Genomic DNA, 15067 nt, shown 5'->3' with positions numbered 1-15067 from the left:
TCCACAGTGCCAAAAAAGGAGAAACAGCGAGATCCTCCTTGTGGCACTGGCAAGCAATGGCAACTGAGTGGCACCGTGTGGCACCTCGTGGCACGCAGTGGCAAAACAAGGCAAGTGAGTGGCAATTGCCAGTAATTCAGTGGCAAGTCCGGAGCGAGCGTCCCAGCGGCACGCTCAGTGGGCGGAGCCAGGTTTTTCTAGAAAACGGCCGTTGACGTTAATACGTTTTTTAAAATGTATTTTTATTTAATTGAGACAAGTGAGCGCTCGTTTTCTAGAGTAGGGGCTCGTTTTATCTGGTCCAAAGCTAAAATCCATATCCATTTCAAATATCTGTGATGTGTACTCTATGACTGAAGTGGAATGGTCATGAAAGTATTGATTGTTTTCATTTAAACAATCTAATTAGAAAATGAGAAAATGTAGTCTGATCTGACCCCATACAGGTGAGCTTCCACCCCCTTAACCTGGGTCCTAACATTGGGCCGCCCTTTTTACCTGCCTTGCCACATTAGTACTGTTAAACAGTCCGGCCAGTCTACCAAAATTACTCAGAGTGCATCAACAACATAAAAGACCTCAGAACAACAGACGTAGAGCTGCACGCCACCCTTGCCTCAGAGTCAGAGGTTTGTTGTGAACTTTACACTAGATAATAAGCAATCCCTCCGCCAAGAACTACGTCTCTTCTCTTCATTCTGCCAGAACAAGGTTGTGGATGATTAGCAGGAATCCATGGTGTTCAGCTTGAAAATCAGGCTGATGATTGATTAATGATTAGTCACTAGGGAGGCAGAGCAAGGGATGAGATTTTGAATAAAAAACAATGAAACTGATGTCTGACGTAACTCAAAAGCATTTTGCCTGAAGGGAAGACGTGTGGAGACGACCTCTCTTCTATTCTGTGAAAAAACTGCAACCACAGCCAACGTTTCCAAGTCAAGTCCCCATGGAGCTAATACCGCCTTTTTAAATAAGCAGGTGTTTGTTTTCAGCCCCCACCTTCTGGTCGTGAGTAGTTTCTCTGTACTGTGTTTTGTCTCAAATTTAATGAAGGAGCTGAGTTAGACGAATAACAACAGAATAGCGAGTTATCCAGAAGACCACTAGAATTTGCCATTGCACTACAGAAGTCATAATTGTCAACTAGCTGCCTTCATCAAAAGGTGGCCACCAATAAGACTCTCGTCAACAGGCCAGAGACAACCGGGAAGGTGCAGGTTGTACAGGAGGAAGTCTAAACTTCGGCTTGAGCTATGATTATAGGTTTTTAAATTATTTATATTATAGTTAATGTTCTCATGATGAAATGCAGTGTTCGTTTTTTGCCAAACCGGACGTTTCTTATTCAAACCAAGAGGATATATTTTGCACTTATCTGTCCACAGAACAGTATTCTTATTGCTTTCTAGTTCATCCATTTGGTCATAAGGAAACTAGATGGGCAACAATGTTGAATCTCATGGAGATCCAGCCCATTTAAGACATATACGTTTCATATATGTTACATAGGGAAGTATCACTAGTCCTGCCCTTGGAGCCCTTTTTCCAATGACCACTTCTGCTGAGAGTAAGTTCCTCCATTTGTGGACAATGGAGGCCGAACTCTTATAGTTCTGTATCATGCGTAGCCTGGTGACCATCAACTAACAAGATACTCTACCAGAGTTTAGCAGTAAAGCCCCAGGTTTTTGTCATTTAATGGGGACAATTAAGCTCACATTATCATATTAAAACAGCTGACTCCAATGACCCATTTTAATGATTAATAATCCCAGAATTGGATTTTAATGATTGATAATCCCAGAGTTGGATTTACTCTTCACAACAAATACTTTAAATGCAAACTTTTCTTTCTAAGACTTGTATTCATTTGAAGTAACAAGCCAATAAGGTTGGGAAGCACATGGCATGTAGTCCATGGCTTGTTATTTTCTGTGTGTAATGAATCAATATAATAGACACGTTTTACATTTTGAATAGAATTAGTGAAATAAATCAACTTTTTGATGATATTACTAATTATATGACCGGCACATGTATATCTGAAAAGTAAAACATGATTTGACTTGCAGATAAAATAAAAACCAATAGAAGGAATATTTTAAGAACATCAACATTTATTTCACATGATATAAAACAGATGGGCTATTAACTTTGCATATTGAACCTAATAACATTAATACATCTTATAGTTAGAATATTCACTCTTCTTTTCAGTGTGTATATACATTATGCTATTTTGTTTTATTTTTTATTTCTTTTTACAATGTATACATCTATTTTAAATTGATTTGATGTCTTGGAGCTCCATAGTCCGACTTATTGCTTGGTACATGTGCTATTTTCCAATTCCTCAACACCTATGGCAGATTCCAACTCAACATATCTAATCGGTGTCATGTCGTGTTTATATCTTCTAAGTAATGTAAAGTAAAGAGTATAACAATAGAAACTGAAAAAGCATACTAGGAATCAAAAACGTTCATCAGATTGAATGTGTTGTTAACAGACTTCAGGCTACATAAAAAAATCACAATTTAGGCAAAACACTTATTTCTATCCAAAAGAAGCAGCAGCATGAAGTGGCACCTTGTTGAAGTAAAAAATGCTTTATTTTTATATTTGTACCTTTTTATATATTCATATCTATATTTCAAATGAAGGACAATATCTTATGCCTCAGGTACAAAGTGAAAATATAATGGTATGGGAGCGCCCGGTCTCCAATAAACACAAAAAATCTGAGCAGGTTAAAATCCGCAAGCATCTGTGGTCACTTTATGGTTAAAGCAATGCACTGCGTGTGTGTTGGGATTTGGTGCTCAGCCCATCAGAAGTGAGACTATATGCAGGTGTACGCTCACCTCTAAGAACTCAGTAACAGCAAATATCCCATCCTCCGGATCAAGAGTCTAAGAATGATTATGTTAACATTAATTTAATAATTTTGCGCATGGGTGTGTGTGTGTGTATGGTTGCCAACACATCTCTATGGAGCTATATTGATCTCAAAATAAGTTGTGCATACAATCACAATTGTGAAATGGTTTGTTTCTTTATATTTATAGCAATAAAGGTATGAACAGAAAAAGGGGAAGAAAGAAAAACAGAAAACTAATATATCACTAGGATCTGAATGTTTAATATGGGGGGAGTTTTTTCTGTGCCGGGGGTTTTGGGACAGAGGATTTTGCATGTGGACAGACTGTATGGCCCCCTGGGGGCTAATGACTTCATTCCACGTGCAGTTCACAACTTAACAGAAAAGTCATCAAATCAAAAAGTCATACGTTTCTCAGCTTCCCATTCATCCAGAGCAACTGCTCTACCATGTTTTTTTTGGGGGTACTGATTCATTTTCAAATCTTACTTATTAAGAATAATAAAAAGTAGCTCTTAAACTCACTCCAGGATTGTAAAGAAAATATCTTGGGTTGCTAAGTTTTATTTAATTGAAAACAGAGATATTTTATTATGCTTCTTTTGTGCCTTAACCATTTCACAATCTTATTTTTATGCTGACATATTTTGTGACAAATCCCACTCCATAGAATTGATGTTTAGGTCAGGGTTGTATCAGAATGGATAAATCTAACATGTGGTAAGAAACAGTTCATTTCTGTGTGGAAGAGACAGCATCCCCTCGGTGAGGAGTCTGTTTGCAGGGTGATCATCCTCTCCGTCTCAGTCTGCTTTTAACAGTAGTATCAAAGTAGTCCTCCTCTAAAGTCCGGGAAGCATGCGATGCAGGCAAGCTACATTGTGGCTTTAAGGGACGCGTGATTGTCGAAGCCAGCGTTGCTCACGTGTCACTGCTCACCAGGGTGAACGTCTGTGCTGCAGGGAGGAGAGGACGGGATCATTGTCATTTTATATTTTAGTTGTTGCAAAAACAGAACAGCAGCATCTCTGAAAATGGTTAAAAGGGTGAAAACACAGCAAAGATCATACTCCATACACCTGTAAAGCAGAGGAGGCCACTTTGTATGAAAGTCAGGGTTGCCCTACTCTGGGATACATTTATTTAAGGGGCCCAGAGAACACATGGGCATGAAGAAAGGGTGGAATGTACTGTTCTGTGGGATTATGATTTTTGTTAATAATATCTGACTTTTTTTGGAAACCTTTTCGCTCTCTCTTGTTCTGTCTCTTGATCAAACCTTGCACCAAACCCAAGCCTGATTTTAAATGATCAAGATGTTGCAATATAAAGTTTTGGGGGAAAATGTATGCTTCAATCAAATGGTCAAATGGTAACTGCACAATATTGATAGAAAATGGCAAGAAATAATGGAATGTAAATACTGATTTCTCAAGAATTCTAAAAATAAATATTAAGCATGACTTAACTATATCAAACATCTTTTATGCATCCAGTGATGGTGTTGAGGTTGTTTATTTAACCAGCTGAAGTGGATGATATCTATTGCATATTGAGTTATGTTTATAAAAACGTTTTGATCTTGGGAGATTAAAATATACAGTTCTGCGAAAAGGTGTTTGCCCTCTTCCTGATTTCTTGTTTTTTTTGCATGTTTGTCACACTTAAAGGTTTCAGATCATCAAACAAATTTAAATATTAGACATAGATAACACAAGTAAACACAAAATGCAGTTTTAAAATGAAGGTTTTTATTATTAAGGGGGGAAAAATTCCAAACCTACATGGCCCTGTGTGAAAAAGCGATTGTCCCCTAAACCTAATAACTGGTTGGGCAATCCTTAGCAGCAACAACTGCAATTAAGCGCTTGCAATAACTGGCAATGTGGAGGAATTTTGGCCCATTCATCTTTGCGCAATTCTTTTAATTCAGCCACATTGGAGGGTTTGGCTACTCCAAAGTCTTCATTTAGTTTTTCTTAAGCCATTCAGAGGTGGACTTGGTGTGTTTGCACACCAGCAAGCTGCAGAACCCAAGTCACCCAAGGTCACAAACAGATGGCCATTGTCCTTCAGGATTTTTTGGTAGACTGCAGAACTCATTGTTCCATTTACCACAGCAAGTCTTCCAGGTCCTGAAGCAGCAAAACAGCCCCAGACCATCACACTGCCACCACCATATTTTTTCTGTTGGTATGATATTCCTTTTCTGAAATGCCGTGTTATGGTGAAGTCATGAACACTGACCTTAATTGAGGCAAGTGAGACCTGCCGTTCTTTGGATTTTATTCTGGGGTCTTTTGTGACCTCTTGGATGAGTCGTCGCTGCGCTCTTGGGGTAAATTTGGTCTACTGGACACTCCTGGGAAGGGTAACCACTGTTCCATGTTTTCGCCATTTGTGGATAATGTCTCTCACTCTGGTTCGCTGGAGTCCCAAAGCTTTAGAAATCTAAACTGCATTCACTTGTGTTATCTTTGTCTAATATTTTAATTTGTTTGATGATCTGAAACATTTAAGTGCAACAAACATGCATAAAAATAATTTTTTCACACAACTGTATATGACTGATTTCGACTCTTTGGATAGTGCTTGGCTCATTATTCAGGCAACAACCAATGAGCTTGTAAGCCTATAGCCAGATGTAAGGGTCGGACCTTCGTCTGGTTTGGGCAAAAGGGAAATGCGAGCCGTGTGTCCGTTGATATAGATCTCGATGAAAGAGGATATCAGTTACTAAAAGTTCAATACTTTTCATATCTACACATCATAATGAATTTATATCTGTTACGGGCCATTATAGTTTGGGCCACAGGCCCTGTTTTATTTTTTGTTGGGTGTATTATTAAACAGTCAGGTCATGCGTATTGTGGAGGACCCAAGGAAACTCAGTGCTGAGTGTGAAGATGTTTCTACAAATGGTTCTCCAGAAAGCTATGAGCAGCAATTGCAAAGGCCCATTCTGAACACGCACATTTTCAAATTGCACTGCACTTGTTGTTAAATGGTGCACGCTTTTGTTAAATGATGAGCTTTTACCAGCAAAACAGATCTTCAACTTCTTCATAAAAGGCAATGATAAAGCCTGTTTGTATATGTTTCCCATAGTGTACGTATATTCAACCAACTTATTAAACTAAAGGTGATGTGAGAGTCAAGCTTTAAGTAGAGAATGACTTTGTATTTCATACAGTATAAATAATGAATGTCTGAATTCCATTTTATGAGTTGCAGTTTCATGGTTTAGTCACTGGAGGATGCTGTCCGCCTGCCTTAGTAGCTTTGCAGTAGATTGAATGTGCATTGTTCTTCTTCTGCAGTGTCAAAGTTAAAGAAAAGTTGTTGATTTTATCATAGGCATATATAAAGGCTAGATGTCGTACAGCGGAGTATAGAACGTCCCCAGATGGCGGCCATCTTGGTAGGGGGAGCTCGCTCACCCGTAACGTTGTGTTGGTAGTGGTACTTGTACTTTAAATAATAATAACTTGCTCAATTTTCAACCGATTTTTAAACGGTTTGGTTTGTTATAAACGTCAGAGATGCGGGTCATCGGCATGGACTAGCAGAGCCTCGGATTGTTGCTCCGATCCTCGGATTCAAAGATGACGTGCTCTCCACTCACCTACAATACTTATATATATTTCTTACAAATGACAAAGAAGTAAACATGTGGGCACACCATTGAACAACTGTAATATTGAATGTATAAACAGTTTAATAGTATTGGGTAGTTATTCAGAGTTATGGCACAAATAGTTTTGTGGTCTACAAACAAAGATTTTAAAACTACCCATTCACTAAGATTCAACCCATAACTGCATGTCTTTCAGTAAATGGGCATCAAAACGTTGGCAACAAATTATCTTTATGTGTTATTCCACCCTGTATGATATATAAGTGGCGGCCTGTTGGACCTTGAGCCCAAGAAAATTATATTTAAATATATTTTATAAAAATATAAAAAATGTGTCTATTTGTGTTTTTGAAACATGGAATATACATATATAGTATTATTTGTAAGTTAAATTGTAAATCCTCCACGTCCTCTCCACAGGCTGTGCTCGGGCCGTGTCCCAATGGGGCGGGTCTAGGAAGCAGTTTACCCAATCACTGATTAAAGTAAATGAGTGACATATAATTTCAAGGATAAATGTTAAATATTTACTGCTAGGTAATAATACGTGTTTGATACCCTTTTTTGCCTTAAATCATACTGGGATGTTTACTGAACCTGATTGGCTGACCCCACCTAAAATAAAGAAATTATATATTACTTTTGTTGAAAATATATTTAGCACCAAGCATGGTAGCGCCTGTCTTCAGAATGTGAGTGCATATTACTGGCAGAACGATGACATGTAGTGTCAATGTGCTTTGGGTGGCCAGAAGACTAGAAGAGAGATAAGAATAGTCCATTTACCATCTATTTGCATATGGGGGTTATCGTCTGCTCAGGTAGACTTTACATTACAATACACTTTCATATGATGAAGGTAGTTTTCACTTACAAACCAACATGTTGTTGTTGCTAAGTTTTTTTTCGTCAGCTGTCGGCTTTTTGGAAGAATTCAATCTCTTCTCAAGCTTCTCCTCCCTGGTGGTCTGTTGTGTCAAGTCTGGTTCCGTGTCCCGTGGGTCTGGGCTCGGTGTTTCCGGCTCAAGAGTCTGAAAGCTACAATCAGCAGAATCGGTCACACTCTGGAAGGATGTGCATAGACTATTTGAAGGGCTTATACTTAACCCTTTGGGGATTATAGAAAACACAAGATGCTAAACAAGTGTGTTGGATTCGAATTCTGACATTGCTTGTTTTATGAACATACTTTACGAACTCTAATATTAGCGAGCATATACATCAAGATGATCTGGGCAGCCTTTTGTCTTCCCGTGTACCCTTGTATCAATGACCCAACACAGTGGCCTGATGTTGCTTATCTGGATATATACATTTTGATTAAGTCATCAGCTATAATATCTGTCATTAATCACCCTATCAATGTCCACTTTTTTTAAACCCGGGCTAGGCTGACATTTTGTTGGAGGAGACAGTCGGACGCTGCTTGTGACTGCACTAAGTGCCTCCCCCTCAAGCCATGTTGTGCTAACATCATACTATGTATTCTGAATGCGTAGGATGGTGACGGTCCTGCAAGAATAAACAAATTGATGCACACACACACCTGTTTTCTGTGGTGGTGTTTGTCGGCGAGCTGGTGACATCTTGCTCTCTGCTTTCCTCATCCTCAAAAGGATGAAGGTGTAAAATCTCGACATGCTGAGGCTCTGTGCCCAGGTCGAAAATCGTCACCCTCTGGCTCTCACACAGCTGAAACACATGCACGAACACTGAGTTACAAAGTGGAGAGCTGCAATGTGGTTGGATTCACAAACAAAGAGTAGTATTAGTAGGGGAGAGCGGGATAATGTGAGACACCCCCTGAATCTAGGCAACGGAACACATTTGTGGTCATGTGACCATTGTGTTTTCAAGCCCCTCCCATTCCCCCGTTGCCATGAAGGAGAAGTTGGTGCCGTTGGGTGAAAACAAATTGATTCACGTAGAAAAACTTAAGAGATGTTGTTTTTTCTAAAATGCTGGCTGTGGGGTAATGAGATGGATGAATGAAGACACCTGATCCTTGATCCTCCTTGATCACGTGATACAGAACACTGAATTCAGTTCTGACCATCCCATGCTGCTAATCATTGATAATCTTAAAGATCACATCTCACTTAAGGCAGTAGAAAAAGCAAAGAGCAAGGATACGGTTCTGCTCACACTTTCACCCCACACATCCCATCGCATGCACTGGTCTCGACGTCACCGTGTATGTCCCGTTCAAGACCCTATACAGCCTCTTGATGGGTGGATGAAATCTAACCCTGGCAAAACAGTCTCCATCTACCAGATTGCAGGACTTGTGAATGACTTCTTGTCAGCAGTGACACCACTGAATATCACTTGTGGATTCAAGTCAACTGGGATTTTCCAATGTAACCGAGATATTTTCGGTGAGGAAGCGCCAAATCCGGAGCTGCAGCCTGCATCCACTGGTCCATCCACTTCAGATGATCTGGATGATCCACAAGCTGCAGATGATTTAGATCTGATTTTCCACCCCCTGCACGTGATCTAGATCAGGCCATAAGATTGGCGCCTTTTTGCTGTTCAAAACCTGCGCTCTTTGCTTCTGCTTCTGGTGCAACTGAAGTACTTTTCGTGTGCTAATGAGATTTAATCTATACATACGACTGAAATGCTCTCACGGTCAATACTGAAATTACTTGTATGAATGCAAGCACATACATACATATAACTAAAAAACAAATCTAGATCATGTGCAGACTCTAGAAAAGGTGCTGTAAAAGGAAGTGATTGAATGAATTAAGTCTATTGGTCTTCAGTACCTCATCATCTCTGTAGTTGGCCTCGGTCTGCGGCTCCTGCACAATCTGCAGGTCCACGTCCCCGTACCGCTGCGTCTCCTCAAACTCATTTTTCACCTCCTCCATCTCCTGTAGAATGAAACAGAATTTTTTTAGAAATATGCACCTTTTTCTTCATTATACAACTAACCGATTTATACAATCCTTATTGCAAAAATCCTTATATTTCTTTCCTAAAATTGCAATCAATACAAATAGTTTGACTGGTACTGTTTGAGAATCTAATACTGCATTTGCAATTCAAATAATAGTTTTGCTAAAGTTCACATTGTTTATTGATGAACTGGTTACCAGCAGTTTACAGCTACTCAAAACAAATATGTGAAGAACCTGAGGGGCACGTTCTGTATGACTCCTGCTCTGCTCCATGTGAGCCATCTTTAGCTGTTGTAGAGCTGCCTCCAGCTCCCCTGGGTCTGCACAGGCTGCCTCTGCCTGGACCTTAGTCTGTGCACAGAGACAAACATGTAAATGTGTGTGTGTGTGTGTGTGGGTGTGTGTGTGCGTGTGTGTGACATCACCTGCTGGATAATAAAATGGTTGTCTTTGCTGAATGAGGGCGAGCGGGATGGGTTTTCTCTCTTCTTTTCTCGGACTGAGGAGGCTTCCTGGTTTCTCCTCATCCTCTCCAGCTGCTCCTCCACACTCATCCTCGTTCTACCCATCTCTCTCTCCCCAAACCCTGTGTGATCCACTACACTCCTGGGCCGGTCCTGTACATAACAAGACTCAGTGTTACTTTCTTTTCCTATCAAGAGAATGACTCTTGACTTCATGACCACGATAACAGCGTTAACATCACATCAAAATAAGAGGGACATATTCAGGAATAAAGTTCATCTCAAGCATGTGTTGTGTATGATGATGCTGAAGGCAAAACCTACAGATCTGGATTCAGGCTTCTTGGGCTTCCTTAAGGTGACATAGGAGGGAATGTTGGAGGACTCTGGTGGACTCATGGGAGATTTGGTCCTGGGAAGAATGATGCCCACTGGATAGAGAGGCACTGATGAGGAACAGAGACACTTACACATTAGCAAACCAACACTGCAGTCAGGCTAATTGCTAATTGTTTTTGTATCTCTTCATTTAAAAAGAGATACAAAACACAAGAGACATTACTTACAACTACAATAGAAAAGCAATGCAATTACAGTATGCTTAAATATACACATACATGCATATGGTATCTATAAAGCGTCAATCTAACAGGCCATAAGATTGGCCCTCTTTGCTTCTGCTTCCGGTGTAACTGAGGTACTTTCCGTGTGCTAGTGAGATTTAATCTATACATACGACTGAAATGCTCTCACGGTCAATACTGAAATGACTTGTATGAATGCAAGAGCATACATATATATAACAAAAAAAAATGTATACATACACATTTAAACCATTTATACAAATATATGTGAAACACTTGCACATGTATCTAAACTTTTTATACCTTTGTAATTACGTGCAAGAGATTCAGTTATGCATGTATAAGTGTTCAACAATATATATACAACCTTTTCATATGTGCAGGCATGAGTGTTTCAGATAGATACGTATAAATGTTTCACTTGCATGCATGTAAGAATTTCATACATATGTTTATATGACACAATAGTACATATGTATGCGTGTGTGTTTCTCCCCTTTGTATGTGTAGGTGTTTCAGATGAGTATGTATAATGTTTTATAAATGTGTGTGTGCGTAGGTTTATAGAGTATGTATGTAAGTGAGAGCATTTAAATAGTGAACGTCAAAGTGTTTCATTAGTATGTGTGAGAGTGTCTCCATAGTTAAGTCCTAAATGGCCCCTCACACACATGTGTTTCCAATGACGAGCTTAGAGAAATACGTTCAGTGTCTGCCACGAGTTCACTAGCAAAGATGACACTATTCAAAAGAGATGTGGCTATGCAGGAAGTGGTAGGGTTGAAGAGTTTTCTTACTCCTGAAATATGTGTCTTCAATTCACTAAAACAGCCACACCATCAAATGAGGACATTTAATAGATTTATTAATAGGTAAACATGACTAAGATGTAAGGCCTGGTAGCAATAGCTGCTGATGATGCAAATGATATACGATACTATTATAATGTAACAGAGGGTTATAGCAGATGATGGCCTGTATTGTATCTATACAATTCATGAATTGTATAGATCACGCGCTGTAAGTCACTCTCTTATTGGTTTCACCTTCAGGGGCAGAGATTGCCGCCTGGTTAACACACATATCAATCTTTTTTAACAGGGCGAGCAGGATCTTGTGTGTGTTGGCAGATATAATAAATATTACACTCAATATTAGTTGGTTGTACTAAATAGCAGCATAAACATCATCAGTGACTGTGTGCACCAGCATCAGCTTCACGTGAGTCTAGAGCTACCTGCGGGAGCTGAGGCGTCCTTACTCTCAGGAGAGCTCTCCATCTTGTTCTTGTCCTCGTTGTTGGCCTCGTCTCCCTCCTCCTTCACAGTGGTCAGCTCAGGTTCACTCTTATACAGCCGGTAGTCTGGCGATTGCTGTGAGGAAGAGATTGCTCAGGGTCAGAATACACAGTGCTGCAGCAGACACATACACAGAGAGGTGTGTACTAGGGGTTGTCACACTTGATGTGGATCATTAGGGCCCTAGCACAGACTACCTGTCGGCCCGAGGCTTTTTGAAATTGAATAGACTTTAAGTACCATTTTAATATGTAGTGTTTCAGATAATCTTTGGGGTGTTTGAAAACTTTTCACGTGCCTCATTTGGTGAAAATAAATATGTGATTTGGCTCGTGAACATTGAAGTCAAAGCCCCAACTTCTTAGTTTCCATCAAACAACCTTGCCACGGAATGGAAGCCAAAGGTGTCTTATTATCCGATCTGCTTGCCGGTAAACCTGACAGGCGGGAGGGTGCGAGGGCCCAGTTGTCAGCAGCTTTCATTTCTTATTGGTGTTGATGGGTGAAAACCTTCAAACCTCAAAGCCTCTATAGTTCAGAATCGGAGACAGTGCTTCATGAACTATAGAGGCTAAAAACCTGTCTCAGCCAAAACGGTAAAATGATTATGACAATAAACTCATAGTTTTAAATAGAAAAGTTATATTACAACATTTATTTATAAAACAACATGACTTTTTGTCAAAATCCCTTATATCAGTGACCAATACATTTCATTACGATAGTACAGACATTAAGGTGAATTCTATAGTGTGATAAAGACTTCTTGAATCTAAGTAAATGTCTATAAATAAAAGGCAAGACACACTCATAACACCAGTGTAAACCAACCCAATAAAACATTGAATTCCACAAATGAGTCCACGTAGGGATCAGATCGGTTCTGATCATCACAGTGATGGCTGAATGGAGCATGGTGTGACGTGGTGAAAAGCAAACCAACACTGAAATGAATCGTCCATATCCTTTTCGAGGAATACATCTCCTCTCTGTATATCAACTCAGCCTCAATGGTGGCTTTGAGATGTGAAAATTATATACATGGATATAAAATGGTTGGGCCCACAGAATACTTGGAGTGCTAATGGATGGCGGCCCCACATGTGGACCGAGGGAGCAGACATGCTGGTTATAAAAGTTCTCAGTCTTACGCTGTTCACTCCGTTCCTGGCGCTGGCCTTGCGATCTTCAGGGCGGTGCATGTGGGGGGGTGGGCGGCCGCCAGGATGTGAGTAGTGGGGGGGCGCGTATGTGGGGCGCACTGATGAGTTGTAGTACTGGGGGAGAGGGGGGCGGGGGGGCAAGCTGTCGCCCTCCTTGAGAGGGCTGAGTGGCAGCAGCATCACTGCCTGTTGACAGTTAACACAGCTTGGCTCATTCTATGGAAATCTCATTGTGGACTGTAGTTCTGCTGAGTTGGGATCAGAACAGCTGCTGGAAATGATACCAGCTGATCTGAACTATGCCTGGTAGAGCTGAAGGGAGCTGCAGAGAGTGATGTCTGCATGCCGTGGTGGCTGGTGAATTTCTTTTTGGTAGGGCCAGCCATCAGTGCATTAAACATCCCAGTAGGATTCAATGCAAAAACACGCATTATTACTTTTTAGTTAAATATTGAACATTTATTCCAACAGTTTACCACAATAAGGACATCTTATTCAAACGATCCAGTATACTATATATATATAGATATATAAGATATAAAACAATATTCAGAATATGATATAACTACCATATCGCAAACTATTATAAATATCATATAATGAATATATTATTTTAAAGGATAAATATATTTCATATGAATATATTTATTTATATAACTTATATATATATAGATGCAACTATGAACCTAGTTTTTGGGGGGAAACACCCAATCAATGTGTTTAGGAAAGACCAAAAAACTGAATTATTTTGGATAAAATATCTCTGTTTTCATCCACTTCCTGGTTGAGTGTCCTCACCCTAGTCCTGTGTGCGTCGCAGACGGGTAGCGATGTTAACTTTAGAGTTTCAGAGTTTAGAGTTTCAGAGTTTAGAGTTTCAGAGTTTAGAGTTTCAGAGTTTAGAGTTTCAGAGTTATCACTGCGGTGACAGGCATGCCCATATACGGTGTTAGCATGTAGCTAACTAGCTAGCTTAACCTGCCAGCCCGAAGTCAGATTTTCTTTTTTTGGCGTGAGAAAATGGTGAGGCGGGAGGGCGGGACTAAAGACTGAAATTAGTTACTGTTAAGCCTACACAGCAAAATCCTTAGAGTTCAGAGTTGAAATCCCACTTGAAAAAAGATTCAACTCTTACAGAGTCAATTGTACAAAAGAGCTGGAGTCATTATCCAGTGTCAAGATCAGATTCATTTGCAACACTTAGTAGAGTTAAATTAACACTTTGATAGGATTGAAATGTAACTGTACAGTGTCACCCTTCTTGGTATCAGGCTTAACTCCATGTAATTTGGCGCATGGATAGGTGAGGGTGCGCCAGGAACCACAAGGTTGTTGGTTTGAACCCTGGCTTACCAATGTGTCATGTCAAGTGTCCCTGAGCAATACACCTAACCCTGAATTGCTAAAATGTAAACTCCATGTGTTAAAAATGCAACATAAGTTGCTTTTGATAAAAGGATCAGCTAAATTACGTATTCAACACTGAGCAGATTTATTTTGACACTTATTCCGAATTAAATTGTTAACACTTTGTTGAGTGTTGATTTAACACTGACAAGATTGGGAAAAAATAAACACCAGCTTAGAGTTAGAATTGAATCTCAGAGAGTCAATTTAACTCTGTGAAATTTGCTGTGTATTTTATGCTTCTGCGTTTTCAGAGAAACGTAATGACACGCACACGCAAGTGTCACGGTTTGGGTCCATGTCCTGTTTTATTTTGTAGTGTCAATGATTGTTGTGTCCAATCACCTGCACCTCCCCTGTGTATTCAAGCCAAGTATTCTTGGTCCAAAATAAACCAAAGACTTCCACACACAAAGACGTCATTCTCCAGGTCGTCATCGACAAAAAACTCCTGTGAATTGCTTTGCAAGGCGCAACCCTTTTAGAACCATGAATTGAAATTAGTCCGTCGATACAACTGCGCGTAAAGACGCAGAACCATGCACCAGTCTTCATGCTCAATGCGTGACACTTGAGAGCCCGGTTAACTTTAATCAGTGATTGGCGACCCGCTGCATTGGGACACGGCACGAGCCCAGCTGAGACATGCGGAGAGGACATGCAGAAAGCATATATTTCGCGCAGATATCTTAATATAACTGGGTATATTACAGTTTCAAAA

At 40.0% G+C, this 15067-nt stretch overlaps 1 protein-coding gene across 10 annotated transcripts in view; it reads right to left on the bottom strand.

Annotated features, from left to right (window-relative positions):
- Positions 1-2100: 2100 nt before the first annotated feature.
- Positions 2101-15067, bottom strand: part of LOC119210795 (pleckstrin homology domain-containing family A member 5) — a 76861-nt gene continuing 63894 nt past the window's right edge. For 5 of the 10 annotated variants that reach the window (XM_037461154.2, XM_062560432.1, XM_062560433.1 and 2 more), the window contains 9 exons: positions 12928-13125; positions 11716-11851; positions 10219-10340; positions 9856-10047; positions 9665-9781; positions 9296-9403; positions 8068-8213; positions 7396-7559; positions 2101-3840 (listed from right to left, as the gene is read on the bottom strand). In XM_037461154.2, the coding sequence (XP_037317051.2) occupies positions 3806-3840; positions 7396-7559; positions 8068-8213; positions 9296-9403; positions 9665-9781; positions 9856-10047; positions 10219-10340; positions 11716-11851; positions 12928-13125 (1218 nt within the window). In that variant the 3' untranslated portion in view covers positions 2101-3805. Of the gene's footprint in view, positions 3841-7395; positions 7560-8067; positions 8214-9295; positions 9404-9664; positions 9782-9855; positions 10048-10218; positions 10341-11715; positions 11852-12927; positions 13126-15067 lie in introns of those variants that run through there. The other 5 variants (XM_062560434.1, XM_062560436.1, XM_037461163.2 and 2 more) reach the window with 2 other exon arrangements.

This window comes from Pungitius pungitius, chromosome 2, assembly GCF_949316345.1.
Source record: "Pungitius pungitius chromosome 2, fPunPun2.1, whole genome shotgun sequence".
Classification (NCBI taxonomy): Eukaryota; Metazoa; Chordata; class Actinopteri; order Perciformes; family Gasterosteidae; genus Pungitius; species Pungitius pungitius.
This window is presented reverse-complemented; position numbering and strand designations above follow the sequence as displayed.